General features: G+C 42.2%; 2 protein-coding genes across 2 annotated transcripts; both read left to right on the forward strand.

The window, feature by feature from the left end:
* Positions 1-1,676: 1,676 nt before the first annotated feature.
* On the forward strand, positions 1,677-9,180 carry pgd (phosphogluconate dehydrogenase). Its single transcript, XM_076275989.1, has 13 exons — positions 1,677-1,786; positions 2,578-2,653; positions 2,775-2,954; positions 3,045-3,110; positions 3,206-3,324; positions 3,498-3,567; positions 3,661-3,795; positions 3,973-4,162; positions 6,250-6,380; positions 6,534-6,667; positions 7,368-7,467; positions 7,931-8,053; positions 8,525-9,180. Exons 1-13 carry the CDS (start codon positions 1,692-1,694, stop codon positions 8,642-8,644), a joined length of 1,539 nt encoding a protein of 512 aa, XP_076132104.1. The 5' UTR covers positions 1,677-1,691; the 3' UTR covers positions 8,645-9,180.
* A 2,775-nt stretch (positions 9,181-11,955) lies between these two features.
* Positions 11,956-12,592, forward strand: sst6.2 (somatostatin 6.2). The gene is made up of 2 exons (XM_076276815.1): positions 11,956-12,054; positions 12,395-12,592. The coding sequence occupies exons 1-2, from the start codon at positions 11,956-11,958 to the stop codon at positions 12,590-12,592; spliced, it is 297 nt and encodes a 98-aa protein (XP_076132930.1).
* The last annotated feature ends 576 nt before the right edge of the window (positions 12,593-13,168 follow it).

Below are 13,168 nucleotides of genomic sequence, written 5' to 3' on the forward strand. Positions count from 1 at the left end.
CACTTGGTTTCAGTTGTTTCTCACAGACGGTGTGGTTGAATGGGAAGGGGTGAGAGTGGTAGCATGCTGTGTGACCGGTTTAGCCTGTTCACGTGGGTTCTGAATGTACTTTAAGCGTTGACCAACTTACAACATGGAGTGGCATAAGCTAAGATGGCACCCCAGAAATGGATCTCTTCAGGAAATGTTAGGCTTTTTTGTATTATTTGAGTGCTTCCTGTCACTGAGGCCTATGTTTTAAACCAAACAGTTGAGTTTTTTATTTTTACCATTCAACAGTACAACACCTCTTGCTAGATCTTTTGCTGGGCCGTATTAGGAAGGTTTTACAGGGAGTGCTACTTTGTTAGATTTAAAAAAAAAAAACTAATATCAGGGAGTAACGTATGAAGATTATATCAGACTTTGCCTAACTGTACACATCAGCAGCTTTATATCATTGCTTTCTTGTCTCATCTGTCATAATGCTTCCCATATTGCCTTTGGAAAGTTAAAGTAGCAGAAAAGCATCCTTTTCCCCTTCCGAAAAATCATTTAGGACAAAAAGAAAGAAAAATACATAAATAAAATCGTACTTTCCCACTGGCTTTGAGGCAAACAGGATAAAATGTAAGACGTTAACATTGTACATTATTTGTCAGATTGGCTTCATTTTCAGACTTATTTTGTAAATATATCCTACATGTTGTTTGGAGCTTGAATTAAAGTGTAAATATGTCTCCTGTATTTGTAATAATTATAATCCATTTGCTGTATAGCTTAGACGTGTGATGCAGATATCTTAATTCTGTGTATGGTAATCTTGCACCATTGAACTGTTTAGTGAATGAGGTAACAATAAAAGTACAACCAGTGCATTGGCAGAATAATAAACAAAGTTGTTCTTGTCTCATTATTCAAAGCACTCTTGGGCTGAAACAATTAAGCTTTCCTTTTTCTTTTAGGAAAACATAGGCTATAGAAAGTAAAGAAAAATCCGCACACTCAAGTCTTTGCTAACAAGTTTTTTTACTCTATGTGCAAGCTTCTTTACTTTTTATTGAGTTACTTGTTAATCCAGCACCTCAACAGATGAGCGGTGATTTTTTTGACCTTTTTAGGAAAACATAGACCCTTTCAAGAGAGTTCCATTATCAGCATCATAGTTGGCCCCATAAGGCTTCCGTTATAACATTCCGTATGTTATCTTAATGCAGAGGAAGTAGATTGGGAACCAAATAGAACGTTCAAGCATTGTTTTTGTTTTTATTGTTGAAAGGGGCTATATTGGAGAGGGGGACTATGAGCAATGTGGGTTGATGCATATTTTTTGAGTATCAACCCACATTTGTTTATGTGTAAGAAAGACACTAATAACTAATTTTAACTAATAGTCCATCAATTAGGGCATTGAACCATTGACCTATTTCATATCAATGGTCCTACAAGAGAAGTTCACATCAGTTCACAAGTAGGTCTTAATCTATATGGCCTAGGTTTGATGGGTGGATACAGCTGGAACAATATTGAGAGGCCATTGACCAATGAGATTTTTCAGTCGTCTGCTCAGCATGCCTGAACCAATGAGACAACGAAAAGAGACTGAGGCTGTTATGCGTCATGTGACAGCTAGGTCTCTCTTGTTGCGCTTGCATGGATGTGGGATGGGATGTTCTTGCTAGCCACACCACAGACGTGCATTGGTGCTCTGAATGAGGAAGTACGGGAAGGAGGGTGTATTACAAGTAGCTAGATCCGTGTGGGATAGTATCACTTCAAGACGGAACCCATCAGCAACCATGGCACAGTGAGTATGCTCTCTTTGGTTGCCATGTGAATTTTTTGTCATATATTAACGTATGGCATATGCAACCATGTTCTTTTCAATAATCACACTGACAGCAGTAGTTAGTGAAATGCCAGCTAACATTAACGGAGTTTGGCTAACATCAAGCGAGTTGATTGTAAGCTAGCCTTCAGGCTAACTTACTTAACGAGCTTACTAAAGCAGACTATTTTGAAATTGCTACACGTGAATTTACGTTGTGTTACCCGTTTTGCGCAATTTTTATTTGTCATAAAATAAACCTTGCCGGCAAAATGTAGGTTAAATGTGCAAATCGGATACTCAGCCACATTTCCGAACGAGATCATGCGATATGACTTCAAAACGTGACAGAGCGTATCTTTGGGGCCAGAGTAGCAGTGCTAGGTTTTTAGGTGTTGATATCCTTGTCAGACCGGAATGGAACAATAGCTTCTACCTTTCAGAAGTTTCCTGAAATGCATTGGGTAAAAAGATGTGAAGTGTAGAGGGAAGACATATTGATAATAAATATAATGTTTTAACAAACCTATTGATGTTGGTGATGGCAATATTTGCAAATGTCTAATATGTTAAGATGTTGGAGCTCATCCATGATTAAAACCCGCTGTCGTTTAGCCTGGGTCTTGTCTGACCATTCCATTTATATTCATCGTGCCAATAATAATGATGAGCAAGCATGACAAAGTAGTTGCGATAGTTGTAGGTTAACTTTCCTACTTTGCTGACAGTTGTGTTTGCTGGAAGCTAATGCATGTTTGTTGCTTTCACAGGGCAGATATTGCTTTGATTGGCCTGGCCGTAATGGGTCAGAATCTGATTCTGAATATGAATGACCATGGTTTTGTGGTAAGTGAAGAGGCAAAGCTATATTGCCAACAAGTGTCCCAAGTCGCATTATATTCAATCATGGCCATTCATTCAAAGTTGGCATGGCATTTTAGTCTTACTTATTATTGTCCTTGCTCAGGTCTGTGCATACAACAGGACGGTGTCCAAGGTACACGACTTCTTACAGAATGAGGCCAAAGGTACCAAGGTTATTGGTGCCGAGTCCCTGGAGGACATGGTGTCAAAACTGAAGACCCCACGCCGCATTGTCCTTCTGGTCAAGGCAGGCCAGGCTGTTGATGATTTCATTGACAAACTGGTAGGTGGTGCAGCTAGCAAGTGGCATCCAAAGCTGTAATGTTTGTACTGCTGATGATCCTCTGGTGACCTCATCATTCCCTCCTCACAGGTTCCTCTTCTGGAGGCTGGCGATATCATCATCGATGGGGGGAACTCTGAATACAGAGACACAACAGTGAGTTGACGACAACATTTAACGTGAAATTCTGAATATGTTAACTTTCTTGCAAAGACGTGAGCAATTGTTTTGTGTTTTTTCTCGTGCTGTAGCGCCGTTGTCAGAGCCTCAAAGAGAAGAACCTGCTGTTTGTGGGCAGTGGAGTGAGTGGAGGGGAGGAGGGCGCTCGTTATGGACCATCGCTGATGCCAGGCGGCCACAAAGAGGCTTGGTGAGGACTAATATAATGACATCACGGACCAGACGGCTAATTACAATGTCGTTAATGAATGGTGTCTGGAAACCGCTGCAGAGAGCTGTAATTTAGTTAACTGTATGGACCAGTTGCCATATTTGTAGTAAGCAAAATATGTTTTCAAGCAATACGATTTTGTTTTTCTACAGGCCTCACATAAAAGATATCTTCCAGAGCATTGCTGCCAAAGTGGGAACAGGCGAACCTTGCTGTGACTGGGTAAGTACAGTAGTGATGAATCTCTAAGGGTTTCATATATTTAAGGCACAGGAGGGGGTTGTTAAATTGAACTCTTCTGTCACCATTGCATAGGTGGGAGATGAGGGAGCAGGGCATTTTGTTAAGATGGTCCACAATGGCATTGAGTATGGAGACATGCAGCTTATTTGTGAAGCCTACCACCTCATGAAGGACGTTCTGGGTATGGACCATGACGAGATGGCACAGGTAAGTCACGCCTCGCATATCTTCCGCAATCTCAGCCTTTTGTATAGAATTACTTTCTGACTTCCTTGTTCCTTATTGTCTTACCCGTAGCATTACTGCCTTTGTGTCATTGTGTAGTTTGTGTTTCTGCCACCTCATTCAAGATATTGCATCACAACTTGTGTCTCGCCCTCTCAGGTCTTTGATGACTGGAACAAGACAGAGCTGGACTCCTTCCTCATCGAGATCACGGCCAACATCTTCAAGTACAAGGATGCCGACGGAACCCACCTGCTGCCCAAAATCCGCGACAGCGCCGGGCAGAAGGGCACAGGGAAGTGGACCGCCATCTCAGCACTGGAGTACGGCACCCCCGTCACCCTCATAGGTATGGTGCCACTGCCCCAGACACCTAGTGCCAGGCTGTTTAGTGTAACCACTGCGGTGGCTCAGGATAGCCAGTGCGATTGGAACGTGATGAATGAGATGGCCGCCTCCCCCTAAGCAGATTGAGGGCTTTGCTGGTCACCACCTCATCCTGATGTGACATAAGTGGGATTTTCTGGACTCTCTCTTCTTGCGCCTTTTGGCTTGTGCTGCGGTGCTGGCAGTGTCATAAATGACCCTGGCTGTGATGTCAGTGATTGACACACAGTGTCCCTAAACAACAAAAGTGGACACACTGATACACTGATCCACCTCCCTAAGGATGTCTGCCCCAGCTGATATGTTACTCCTGACCTATGCCAACTTTTAGCTGTAAATCACTCCTCTAAGACCCCTTTCCTGCCCTGAAAACTTAAAAGTATGAAACTTTAAGAGATCTCCTGACCTGTGCATATGTGCGATTATATGAATAGGTATGCTGTGTTAACTGGCACCCAGCTTACATTAGTAGTGCATGAGAGTGACCCCTCTACAGGGTCTTCTGCTATGCAGCACTATGTGCTGGAAAACAAAAGGCTGCATTGTGCTTAGAATGCCAGGCTGCAGAGAGGGTCTGTTTGTGACAGTGTGAGTGAGAGAGAGTGAGAGAGAGTGAGAGAGGGAGAGAGAGAGTGAGAGGGAGAGAGAGAGAGAGAGAGTGAGAGGGAGAGAGAGAGGGCAGAAAGCGAGCAGGCAGGCGGGGACTGTGTGTGTGTGTGTGTGTGTGTGTGTGTGTGGCGTTCAGTAGGTTGCATTCCTGGGAGAGATAGGTGCTTAGTTCATGGTGACTGGGTGTTTTCTCTCTCGCTGTTTCTTTCTCTACACTCAGCCTGATGGTCCCTTATTCATTCCCACTTTAACTTTGCATCATTTTGGCATTACTGTGTTGGGACTGTTTTTGCTGTGTCATGCTTACTGGCTTTTCCTTCACTTATAGATTAAGACCTCCATTGCTTTGTTTAACTGTGGCTCACCCATTTCTTTACAATGGCCTGAGAAGTAGTGCTTAGTCACTGGTAACCTTAATCTTGTTGGCTCCTGAGCGGCAGTGACAGCGTTTGTCATCTTGTGAAACGTTGATTAAATATTGAAGCCCATGTGTGCTGATGGTGAAGCAAGCCCTTAATGTCATCTTAATGTTGAAATGTCCACAGACTGGGTCATCAGTCCAGCTGTCCTCAGTAATTTCCCAAGGTTATGAAAAAGTTTTAACAACACAAGGCCAAGTCCCTGAGTATGATGTTTACTCTGGTACTGAAGGGTAGTATCTGGTCACAGAGGCATGGCCTATAGCCCCTCACAAAAGACATGGTCATCGATGAATGGACTGATGCAATCATATTGTTTGTGGCATTGTGGGCTATTGTTTATGTCCCAGACTGTTTATGTCCCTGCCTGAATGTTTACTTGCACAGTGGCCACCCATGCTCTGGAATGAGCCCTGGGGCTCAGTTAATAACAAAAGATGAGCTTTGAGAATATGTCATATAATGTCAGAGCAGAGGTTCCATTTGAGCATTTTGTTGTGTACTTTCTCTGGAGCACGATTTTTGATCCTGAACTGAACCTGTTCATAAGCAAATCACCTGTCCATATGTCATGGTGAAAAATTAAAATGGAACACCCAGATCTTCACAATTGTACAATTGGGAGTGGGTCTGGAAAAGGTTCATTGACTTACAACTTCCAGCAGGGGTGTAACTAGCAGTGAAATTAAACTTAAATTGGTGCATTAAACTCTTACCAAATCATTTCAAAAGTGTAGCAATCTTGTAAACGAAGGTTTTAAATGCAGTTGTTTACTCCATTCCAAAGAAATGCACGTCCTTGCCAGATAAGCGATTGTATTTGTGTTCCTGTGGGCTTCAATGGCCTGCAGAGCAAATCCCAAATTTGCCGAGAAGTCGTATGGGTATTCCCAGGCTTAAAAAAAAAATACAGATATTCAGAGAATAAAGAGGGTTACTTAACACTGAACTCTGCTTTTTCAGATTGAGAGTGTTGCCACATTCTGAGCTGACTGAGTTTTTTCTGTGTGTGTCCCAACAGGAGAAGCTGTCTTCGCCAGATGTCTGTCCTCTCTGAAGGATGAGCGAGTGGTGGCCAGCAAGAGCCTCTCAGGGCCCCCTGCGTCCACATTCAGTGGGAACAAAGCACAGTTCCTGGAGGACATCAGGAAGGTACTGAAGGACTCAGATTTGGCCTGTTTCCCTTTCCCTTTAAGGTCTTATATTTTTGTAACATTTTCTGGGCTGTGTTGATCTGAAATTAAATGTGTGTGTGTGTGTGTGTGTGTGTGTGTGTGTGTGTGTGTGTGTGTGTGTGGTCCTCAGGCCCTTTACGCCTCCAAGATCATCTCGTACGCTCAGGGCTTCATGCTCCTCCGGCAGGCGGCCAAAGAGTTTGGCTGGTCCCTGAACTACGGCGCCATCGCCCTAATGTGGCGAGGGGGCTGCATCATCCGCAGGTGGGCAAAGCAGCACAACCCTGTCCACACACATACTTATAACTCCGACTCTCAGAGCCTGTGAGGTCCATCGGAGAGAGACATGTGGTCATTCAGTAAATCACATGCAGCCATGAGAAAGGCACACTGACTCAGCAGACGGCTCCACACCTGAGAGAGATGGTGCAAGTTAATGACTTACTGAGAGTGAATGGTGGACATAGACATACTTTTGATTGATAGCTCATCAGAAATACAAGTATTTATTCAGTATATGCAAAATATTGTTGCTAGTTATTATTATCTTGTAATAACCAATGTATTTTTCTATGTACTTTGGTTTAGTCTTTTTTTTACAAATATGAGTGAATAGAGCAACTTTGTAGCTGTGAGGAAGTGAAGTGAGAATTTACTGACACAGTGACACAATGAGGGAATATTTGATTTGGCCTTCCTGTTCTGGTGTGATGCAATGTAGTAGGAGGCCTACATGAGGAAGTAAGAAGAGGCATGTCTAGAAAAGTCATAGGCAGAGAAGAATGTGGAAGTGCTTGCTTTTTTGTTACAACATGAGAAATTGTCCGTCAGTCTTCTACCCACGGTGCCCTTGGTGTCTGTGAGAGAGAGAACAACAGAAAACAGAATGCCATTCACACAGTGTTCCTCCATCTGTACACTTGGACTCCTCTAAATCTGCAGTTCTCTTGTTTTTTGTCTCCAGTGTGTTCCTGGGTAAAATCAAAGAGGCCTTTGACCGGGACTCGGAGTTGCAGAATTTGCTTCTGGACACCTTCTTCAGTAATGCGGTGCAGGAGTGCCAGGTAAAGAAGGGGAAGCAGCCCAACCCTCACTATAAATACCACCAGTCCACTCACCCGATCAGCACTTGGCAGCTGCCACTGTAAATACAGAGACTGACTGTCCTTACTGTGAAGAAGTCTGTTCAGACTTGTACCTGTAGTAACTAATCGTTGGGACTGTTAATTGGTTGACCTTACGTTTGACATTCATATTTTCTCAGTGAAAATATGAAAAAATGATTGTTGAATTTCATTCCAGTGTTGAATAAAGTGTAGCCTGCAATACATATGTTGTTGAACACTTGAGAATGTTCTGAAAGGGATGAGTTTGATGTTCCCATTTTCATTTTGTGTGTGTGTGTGTGTGTGTGTGTGTGTGTGTGTGTGTGTGTGTGTGTGTGTGTGTGTGTGTGTGTGTGTGTGTGTGTGTGTGTGTGTGTGTGTGTGTGTGTGTGTGTGTGTGTGTGTGTGTGTGATGGTGCAGGAGTCCTGGCGTCGCGCTGTAAGCACCGGAGTGCAGCGGGGAATCCCCATGCCCTGTTTCACCACAGCCCTGTCTTTCTATGATGGATACAGACACGACATGCTTCCAGCCAACCTCTTGCAGGTAAATCACGTAATATATGCACACACACACACACACACACAGAAGACAGATAAGGGCTAACACCAAAAAGCCCCTCTCACCATATGGCAGAGCGTGGGGCTTAGAAAGTGTCACATGATCAGTTAGTCATAACTGGTGATGGTGTTTTCTAAGGGGATGGGTCATTTGAGGGCATAGTAGTGAAATTCTTTAGTTGAAGGCAAGAGCCATAACCTTGTAGACAAAATTCTGAACAAACTACTATGCTGCTGAGTCAGTATTTGTTTTGTCTGTTGCTTACTTTGTGTGTGTGTGTGTGTGTGTGTGTGTGTGTGTGTGTGTGTGTGTGTGTGTGTGTGTGTGTGTGTGTGTGTGTGTGTGTGTGTGTGTGTGTGTGTGTGTGTGTGTGTGTGTGTGTGTGTGTGTGTGTGTGTGTGTGTGTGTGCGCGTGTGTGTGTGTGTGTGTGCGTGCATATGTGCAAAACCCATTAGGCTCAGAGGGACTACTTTGGTGCCCACACCTACGAGCTGTTGTCCAACCCTGGGACCTACATTCACACCAACTGGACAGGCCACGGAGGAACCGTCTCCTCATCATCTTACAATGCCTAAAGGGGCCAAGAGTACTTAAACGGAGAAAGGAGTCAAAGAAACAAATACAGCTTCCACTGAGGATCAGAGAGATGGCGCTAGGAATCTGACATTCCTACTCTTAAGGAACATGCATCCAATGAGAATTCCACCATTTTATCCTTATCTGATTGACATTTCTTAAGGTGTGTTGATATTGATATAGAGATCTATTTATGACCGAGTGGACAAAATCATAGTATGTACACGTGTGCAATGTAAACATTCCCCCTAACTCCTCAGTAGTGTAGCCAGACATAGATAGCTTTTGTAGGCCCTCCATCACTGGAAAAACGTGTTGGAAGTTCAGGGGGGTTTATTTGTGTGTTTGTGTGTGTGTTTGGGGGGCATTAAAGTGGACACACACACACATACACATAAATACGCACACACATTTGTATCTGCTGACAGTCTATGTTGCTCCAATCATGTTTGCCCCAGAGTTCACAACGTTAACCCTGGATTACGGTTAACCATTGCACTGTATTAGGCTAAATAAAGACTTAAATCCCTTCTAATTAGCTTTTGTCCTCTTCACTCAAGCTGCCTCACAAGTAAACAGGGTTTCAGGTTTTGTATTTTTGCTTGGGTCTTATCTACCATTTTTACTGTTCAGTTATTTTCAGCTACACATGACCAGCGTGGTCTATATATGTACCAAAGGAATTCACTTTACACTTATTGTGTTGCTTTGAGTGTATATGACATTTCAGGAACCCTATATCTCTTCTTATCTTTGACCATCATAGACTGAATAAAACTTTGTTGTCAAACTTCTTTGCATAATTTAAAAAAGGTTATAATAAATATGGAGTGATATCTTATACTTTATAATACCATGCTTTGATGTGCTTGGAAAATATACAGGTATACAAAATATAAAAATGATATAACATTTTATATTGCACTATTTGTTAAGTTAAAGTTTTTTCCTTAAAATTATGGATAGAATGATATTATATTATTTAGAAATGTTAGATTGTGATTGTTTCATTGCAATCTTGTTATAAATTGGGTCTATAGCTGTAATGGTTTTTGTGCCATCTGAGGTTCTAAAATAGACCCTTGTCTGTGATTTAGTTTTTTTGATTATGTAGTATAAGGTGTAACCAGAGCTTTAACCAGAAGATGGCGCTAAGTCATATAGCATTAACAACAGTGTCATATGACATCAGTGCTTGGAGACCTTTTACCCAAATTGTATTTAGCTGTTAGTGTCTTACATTCTCTGCTGATTATGTCCCTTCTACACAAGGCACTATCAGTAATTAAATGTAAAACTGCTACTGCTGCTGCAGCTTCAACTACTACCTTAGAAAAAGAAGATGCAGTATATCCCTCCTGCACTCTGGAATTGAGTGGAGTGCTTTTTATACCCGAGTCTTTGAGGTGAACATCAATATGTCTATTGTATAAAACTAGTAAACGTACTAGTGTGTGTGTGTATACTGTATATTAGTGTAAAACTAGTGTAATGGTTTAATTTCTCCTAACTAATTGCAGTAGATTGTCATAATTGGCACTATGTTCTTAATATGTCGATGTAATGTGTGCCTTTTTAAATTGAAACCAAGGGAAGTGTATTGTGTGCCAGGTAAAAGTCCATGGTATTCAGTGGTATAGACTTCACCTCAGATGGATTCACAGTCAACTGTCAGTGGCTGTACAAAATGAAGACACCTGCAGAGGAAATGTCAATTATTGAGCACCTATTCACAAGCATGTGAACATTTAGAAGCTACTCTCAGGGGCTGTATAGTTTATGGCTTTATGGTTATGGATTCTCTTGACTAGAATGAGTATAAACAATATTTTCTGTGAGATATTCTGTTTTATCAAGTCAACTTCACAGTATAGCTTACATTGAGTCCAGTTTACACCAGATACTTCACTTGCAGTAGTTTTTTGTTCTAGCACCGTTTATTGAAAATGCACTGACCACCTGTTCTTTATGGTCACCCTTTGCAGAGGTATACCCAATATGGCCCTCGTGTCTGCTTTCTCTATCCTCATTTGCCATTGTTCTCTCCTTCACCTATTTATGTGTATTCCACTCAAGAGAACATCCTGCCCACTTCACAATCAAGACACAAAACCACGGTTTCGACAAACAGCTGTGATCTCTTTGTAAGGACAAAGTACATCATGGTGACAACATCACATTGTGTTCTCCCACACTTCACCAGTGGTCCACTTAGCACTGTCTTGCTGTTTCTATTCACCAGCTTGTTTTTGACTACCTCCCACTGTCCAACCTTTGCTTTGTCTTGTATTTTGTTAATGCCCTGTCTGCTCTGTTAAGTTTAAGTCCACACACACACAAACATTCCCAATTAGTTGCACACGGAAGAAGAATCTCTGCATTTACACCCGTACAGGAATAAGAGACTTGGTTCCACTTAATGATGTCAGGTGTCCTGAAGAGAATTCACAGGCCTGGCCTGTAAATAAAAACACAACTGTTTTTAAGTGCTCTTAACAAGTGTTAAGAGCACTCAAATGGCTGCGTGTGGGTGGATGGATGCTGCTGAATCATCCCTTGCATGAGGAGACGGTAGCAGGTGAAGGGGCAGGGGGGTAAATGGACACCAGCCTGCTCTGCTCGATCAATAATGCATAGGCTGCTGCACCGTCAGAGTGAAGTCTGCCCAGAACAATGAACTGTGCTTCTCCTGAGATACATCCACGACCCAGTGAAATCATCCACAAAGACCGCCACCTAACTCTCAAAAGGTGCTGGTTTGTATATATTTATTTCTGCATCTCTTGAATATATGTAATATATGAATATATGCTATTTAAATCTGCCACTGTTGATAAGATTAGATGTTTTGATAATGTGATAGCATAGCCTGATGGCTCTCAGCATTGCATTTGCTACTGTTACCAGATGATCACGGTTTTTCTTGTTGTGAAAGAAAACATCCCTTTGATAAGAAATTAATGAAACATATCTCAGAAGACACTGAATAACTTATTTTGGAATTAGGCTGAGTTAACTTTCTTCTGGTTAATAATGGAAAGGACTGACTCACTTTCCTATTACTTATTCATGATGAGGGAAGTTATGTTGAATGCATCTGTCCCAGCAAGAGAAAACTGCTACACTGTATTAATTTATGTTCCAGCAAAACACTGATGCCTAACAACTCCTTGAAATGGATAACTAATCAAATATTCCTAATGAATCTCCACAGCTGTGTGTCAGAGCTCCTTGTGTGAGGGTCTATAAAAACATGGGAGTACTCATCAGAGTAGACACTTGTTTAGTAGCACAGAGTGCCTGGATCACCATGAGAGTGTTGACCAGCCTTGTCCCTCTGATTCTCATCGTGTGGTGTGGAGGCCAGACCGGAGCACTGCCTGTGCAGGAGAAACCGCTAAGCAATCAGGTGGGTCCACACCACACTTATGGGAATAGTCCCCTTTCCGTTTGGCGAGAATTAAAGCCCCATTTACTGTACTGTTGTGAAGACTATTAGTTGTTGGGTGGTGTAAGGTTGCAGTCAGCAAAGCAGTATATTAAGGGCAGATATTTGTTATTTAGACACTACATTCTACCCATTGTCAAAATTTTTATTTAGTTTTGTTTTCTTTCTTTTCTCCTTAACTGGATTGAGCTTTCTGAACCAATTACCATAACATTGTTAATTAAATATATCTATTCACTATTTATTGCAAGAATGCCTCCCATTTGGTTTGATCTTTAAATCTGCTTAATGCTTTTCCCAGAGTTTGGTTGTTGAGGAGAGGATGCTGCTGTTGAAGATGTTGGCTGGCCTGACAGAGAAGAACTTGACAGAGGAGAACCTGACCAGCTACGACCATGAGGGTCTTCTGAACGGTACCCTGAAGGAGACCTCTGTTCCGACCCCACAAGATCGCTCGCCCTGTAAGAACTTCTTCTGGAAGACCTTCTCTTCCTGCTGATGGGGGGGGGGGAAAGAAAGGGTTAGCGAGGAGAGGATGGCTGTGGGTGCACCTTGGCAGTCCGTGTCCAATCGGATCTGAGTGGAAAGCATGTGACTAACCAGCATCTACTGCTGGAGTCCTTTGTCTTCTGTAACTCTGTGCATGGCCTTGCAGGACCTTTGTTTTTGCATGGATTTGGTCACATTCATGATTGTCCATGGTGAAACAGCACCAAACTGCCATCATCCATATGATCTGTGTATCTCATCTCTATAGTTCTGTTTTAAATTCAAACTCCTTGTATGGTTTAACTGTTTGGATCAAATATATCACAGAAACTGATCTGACTGAAATCAGACCAACTTTGAGGTACCATTACCAAGTAAAGGTTTGCTCAGGCATGATAGTATTTCCCATCTCCATCATAACATTTTTCAAGACGCCTCTAACTAACCCATTTTAGCTCCTGTTTTACTCCCTTTTAAGGTAGCTACTGGGGTCCTATTGTACCGGCCGCCATCAGAAATTAAATGTTTTACCCATTCAAAGATTCAACGACTTTTGTATCATCAAAATGTAACACTGTTTTGCTAG

This window comes from Alosa pseudoharengus, unplaced genomic scaffold, assembly GCF_046254945.1.
Source record: "Alosa pseudoharengus isolate Yale_2024_CS ecotype anadromous, Long Island Sound unplaced genomic scaffold, YU_APseudo_1.1 YU_APseudo_1.1_scf_9, whole genome shotgun sequence".
Taxonomy (NCBI): Eukaryota; Metazoa; Chordata; class Actinopteri; order Clupeiformes; family Clupeidae; genus Alosa; species Alosa pseudoharengus.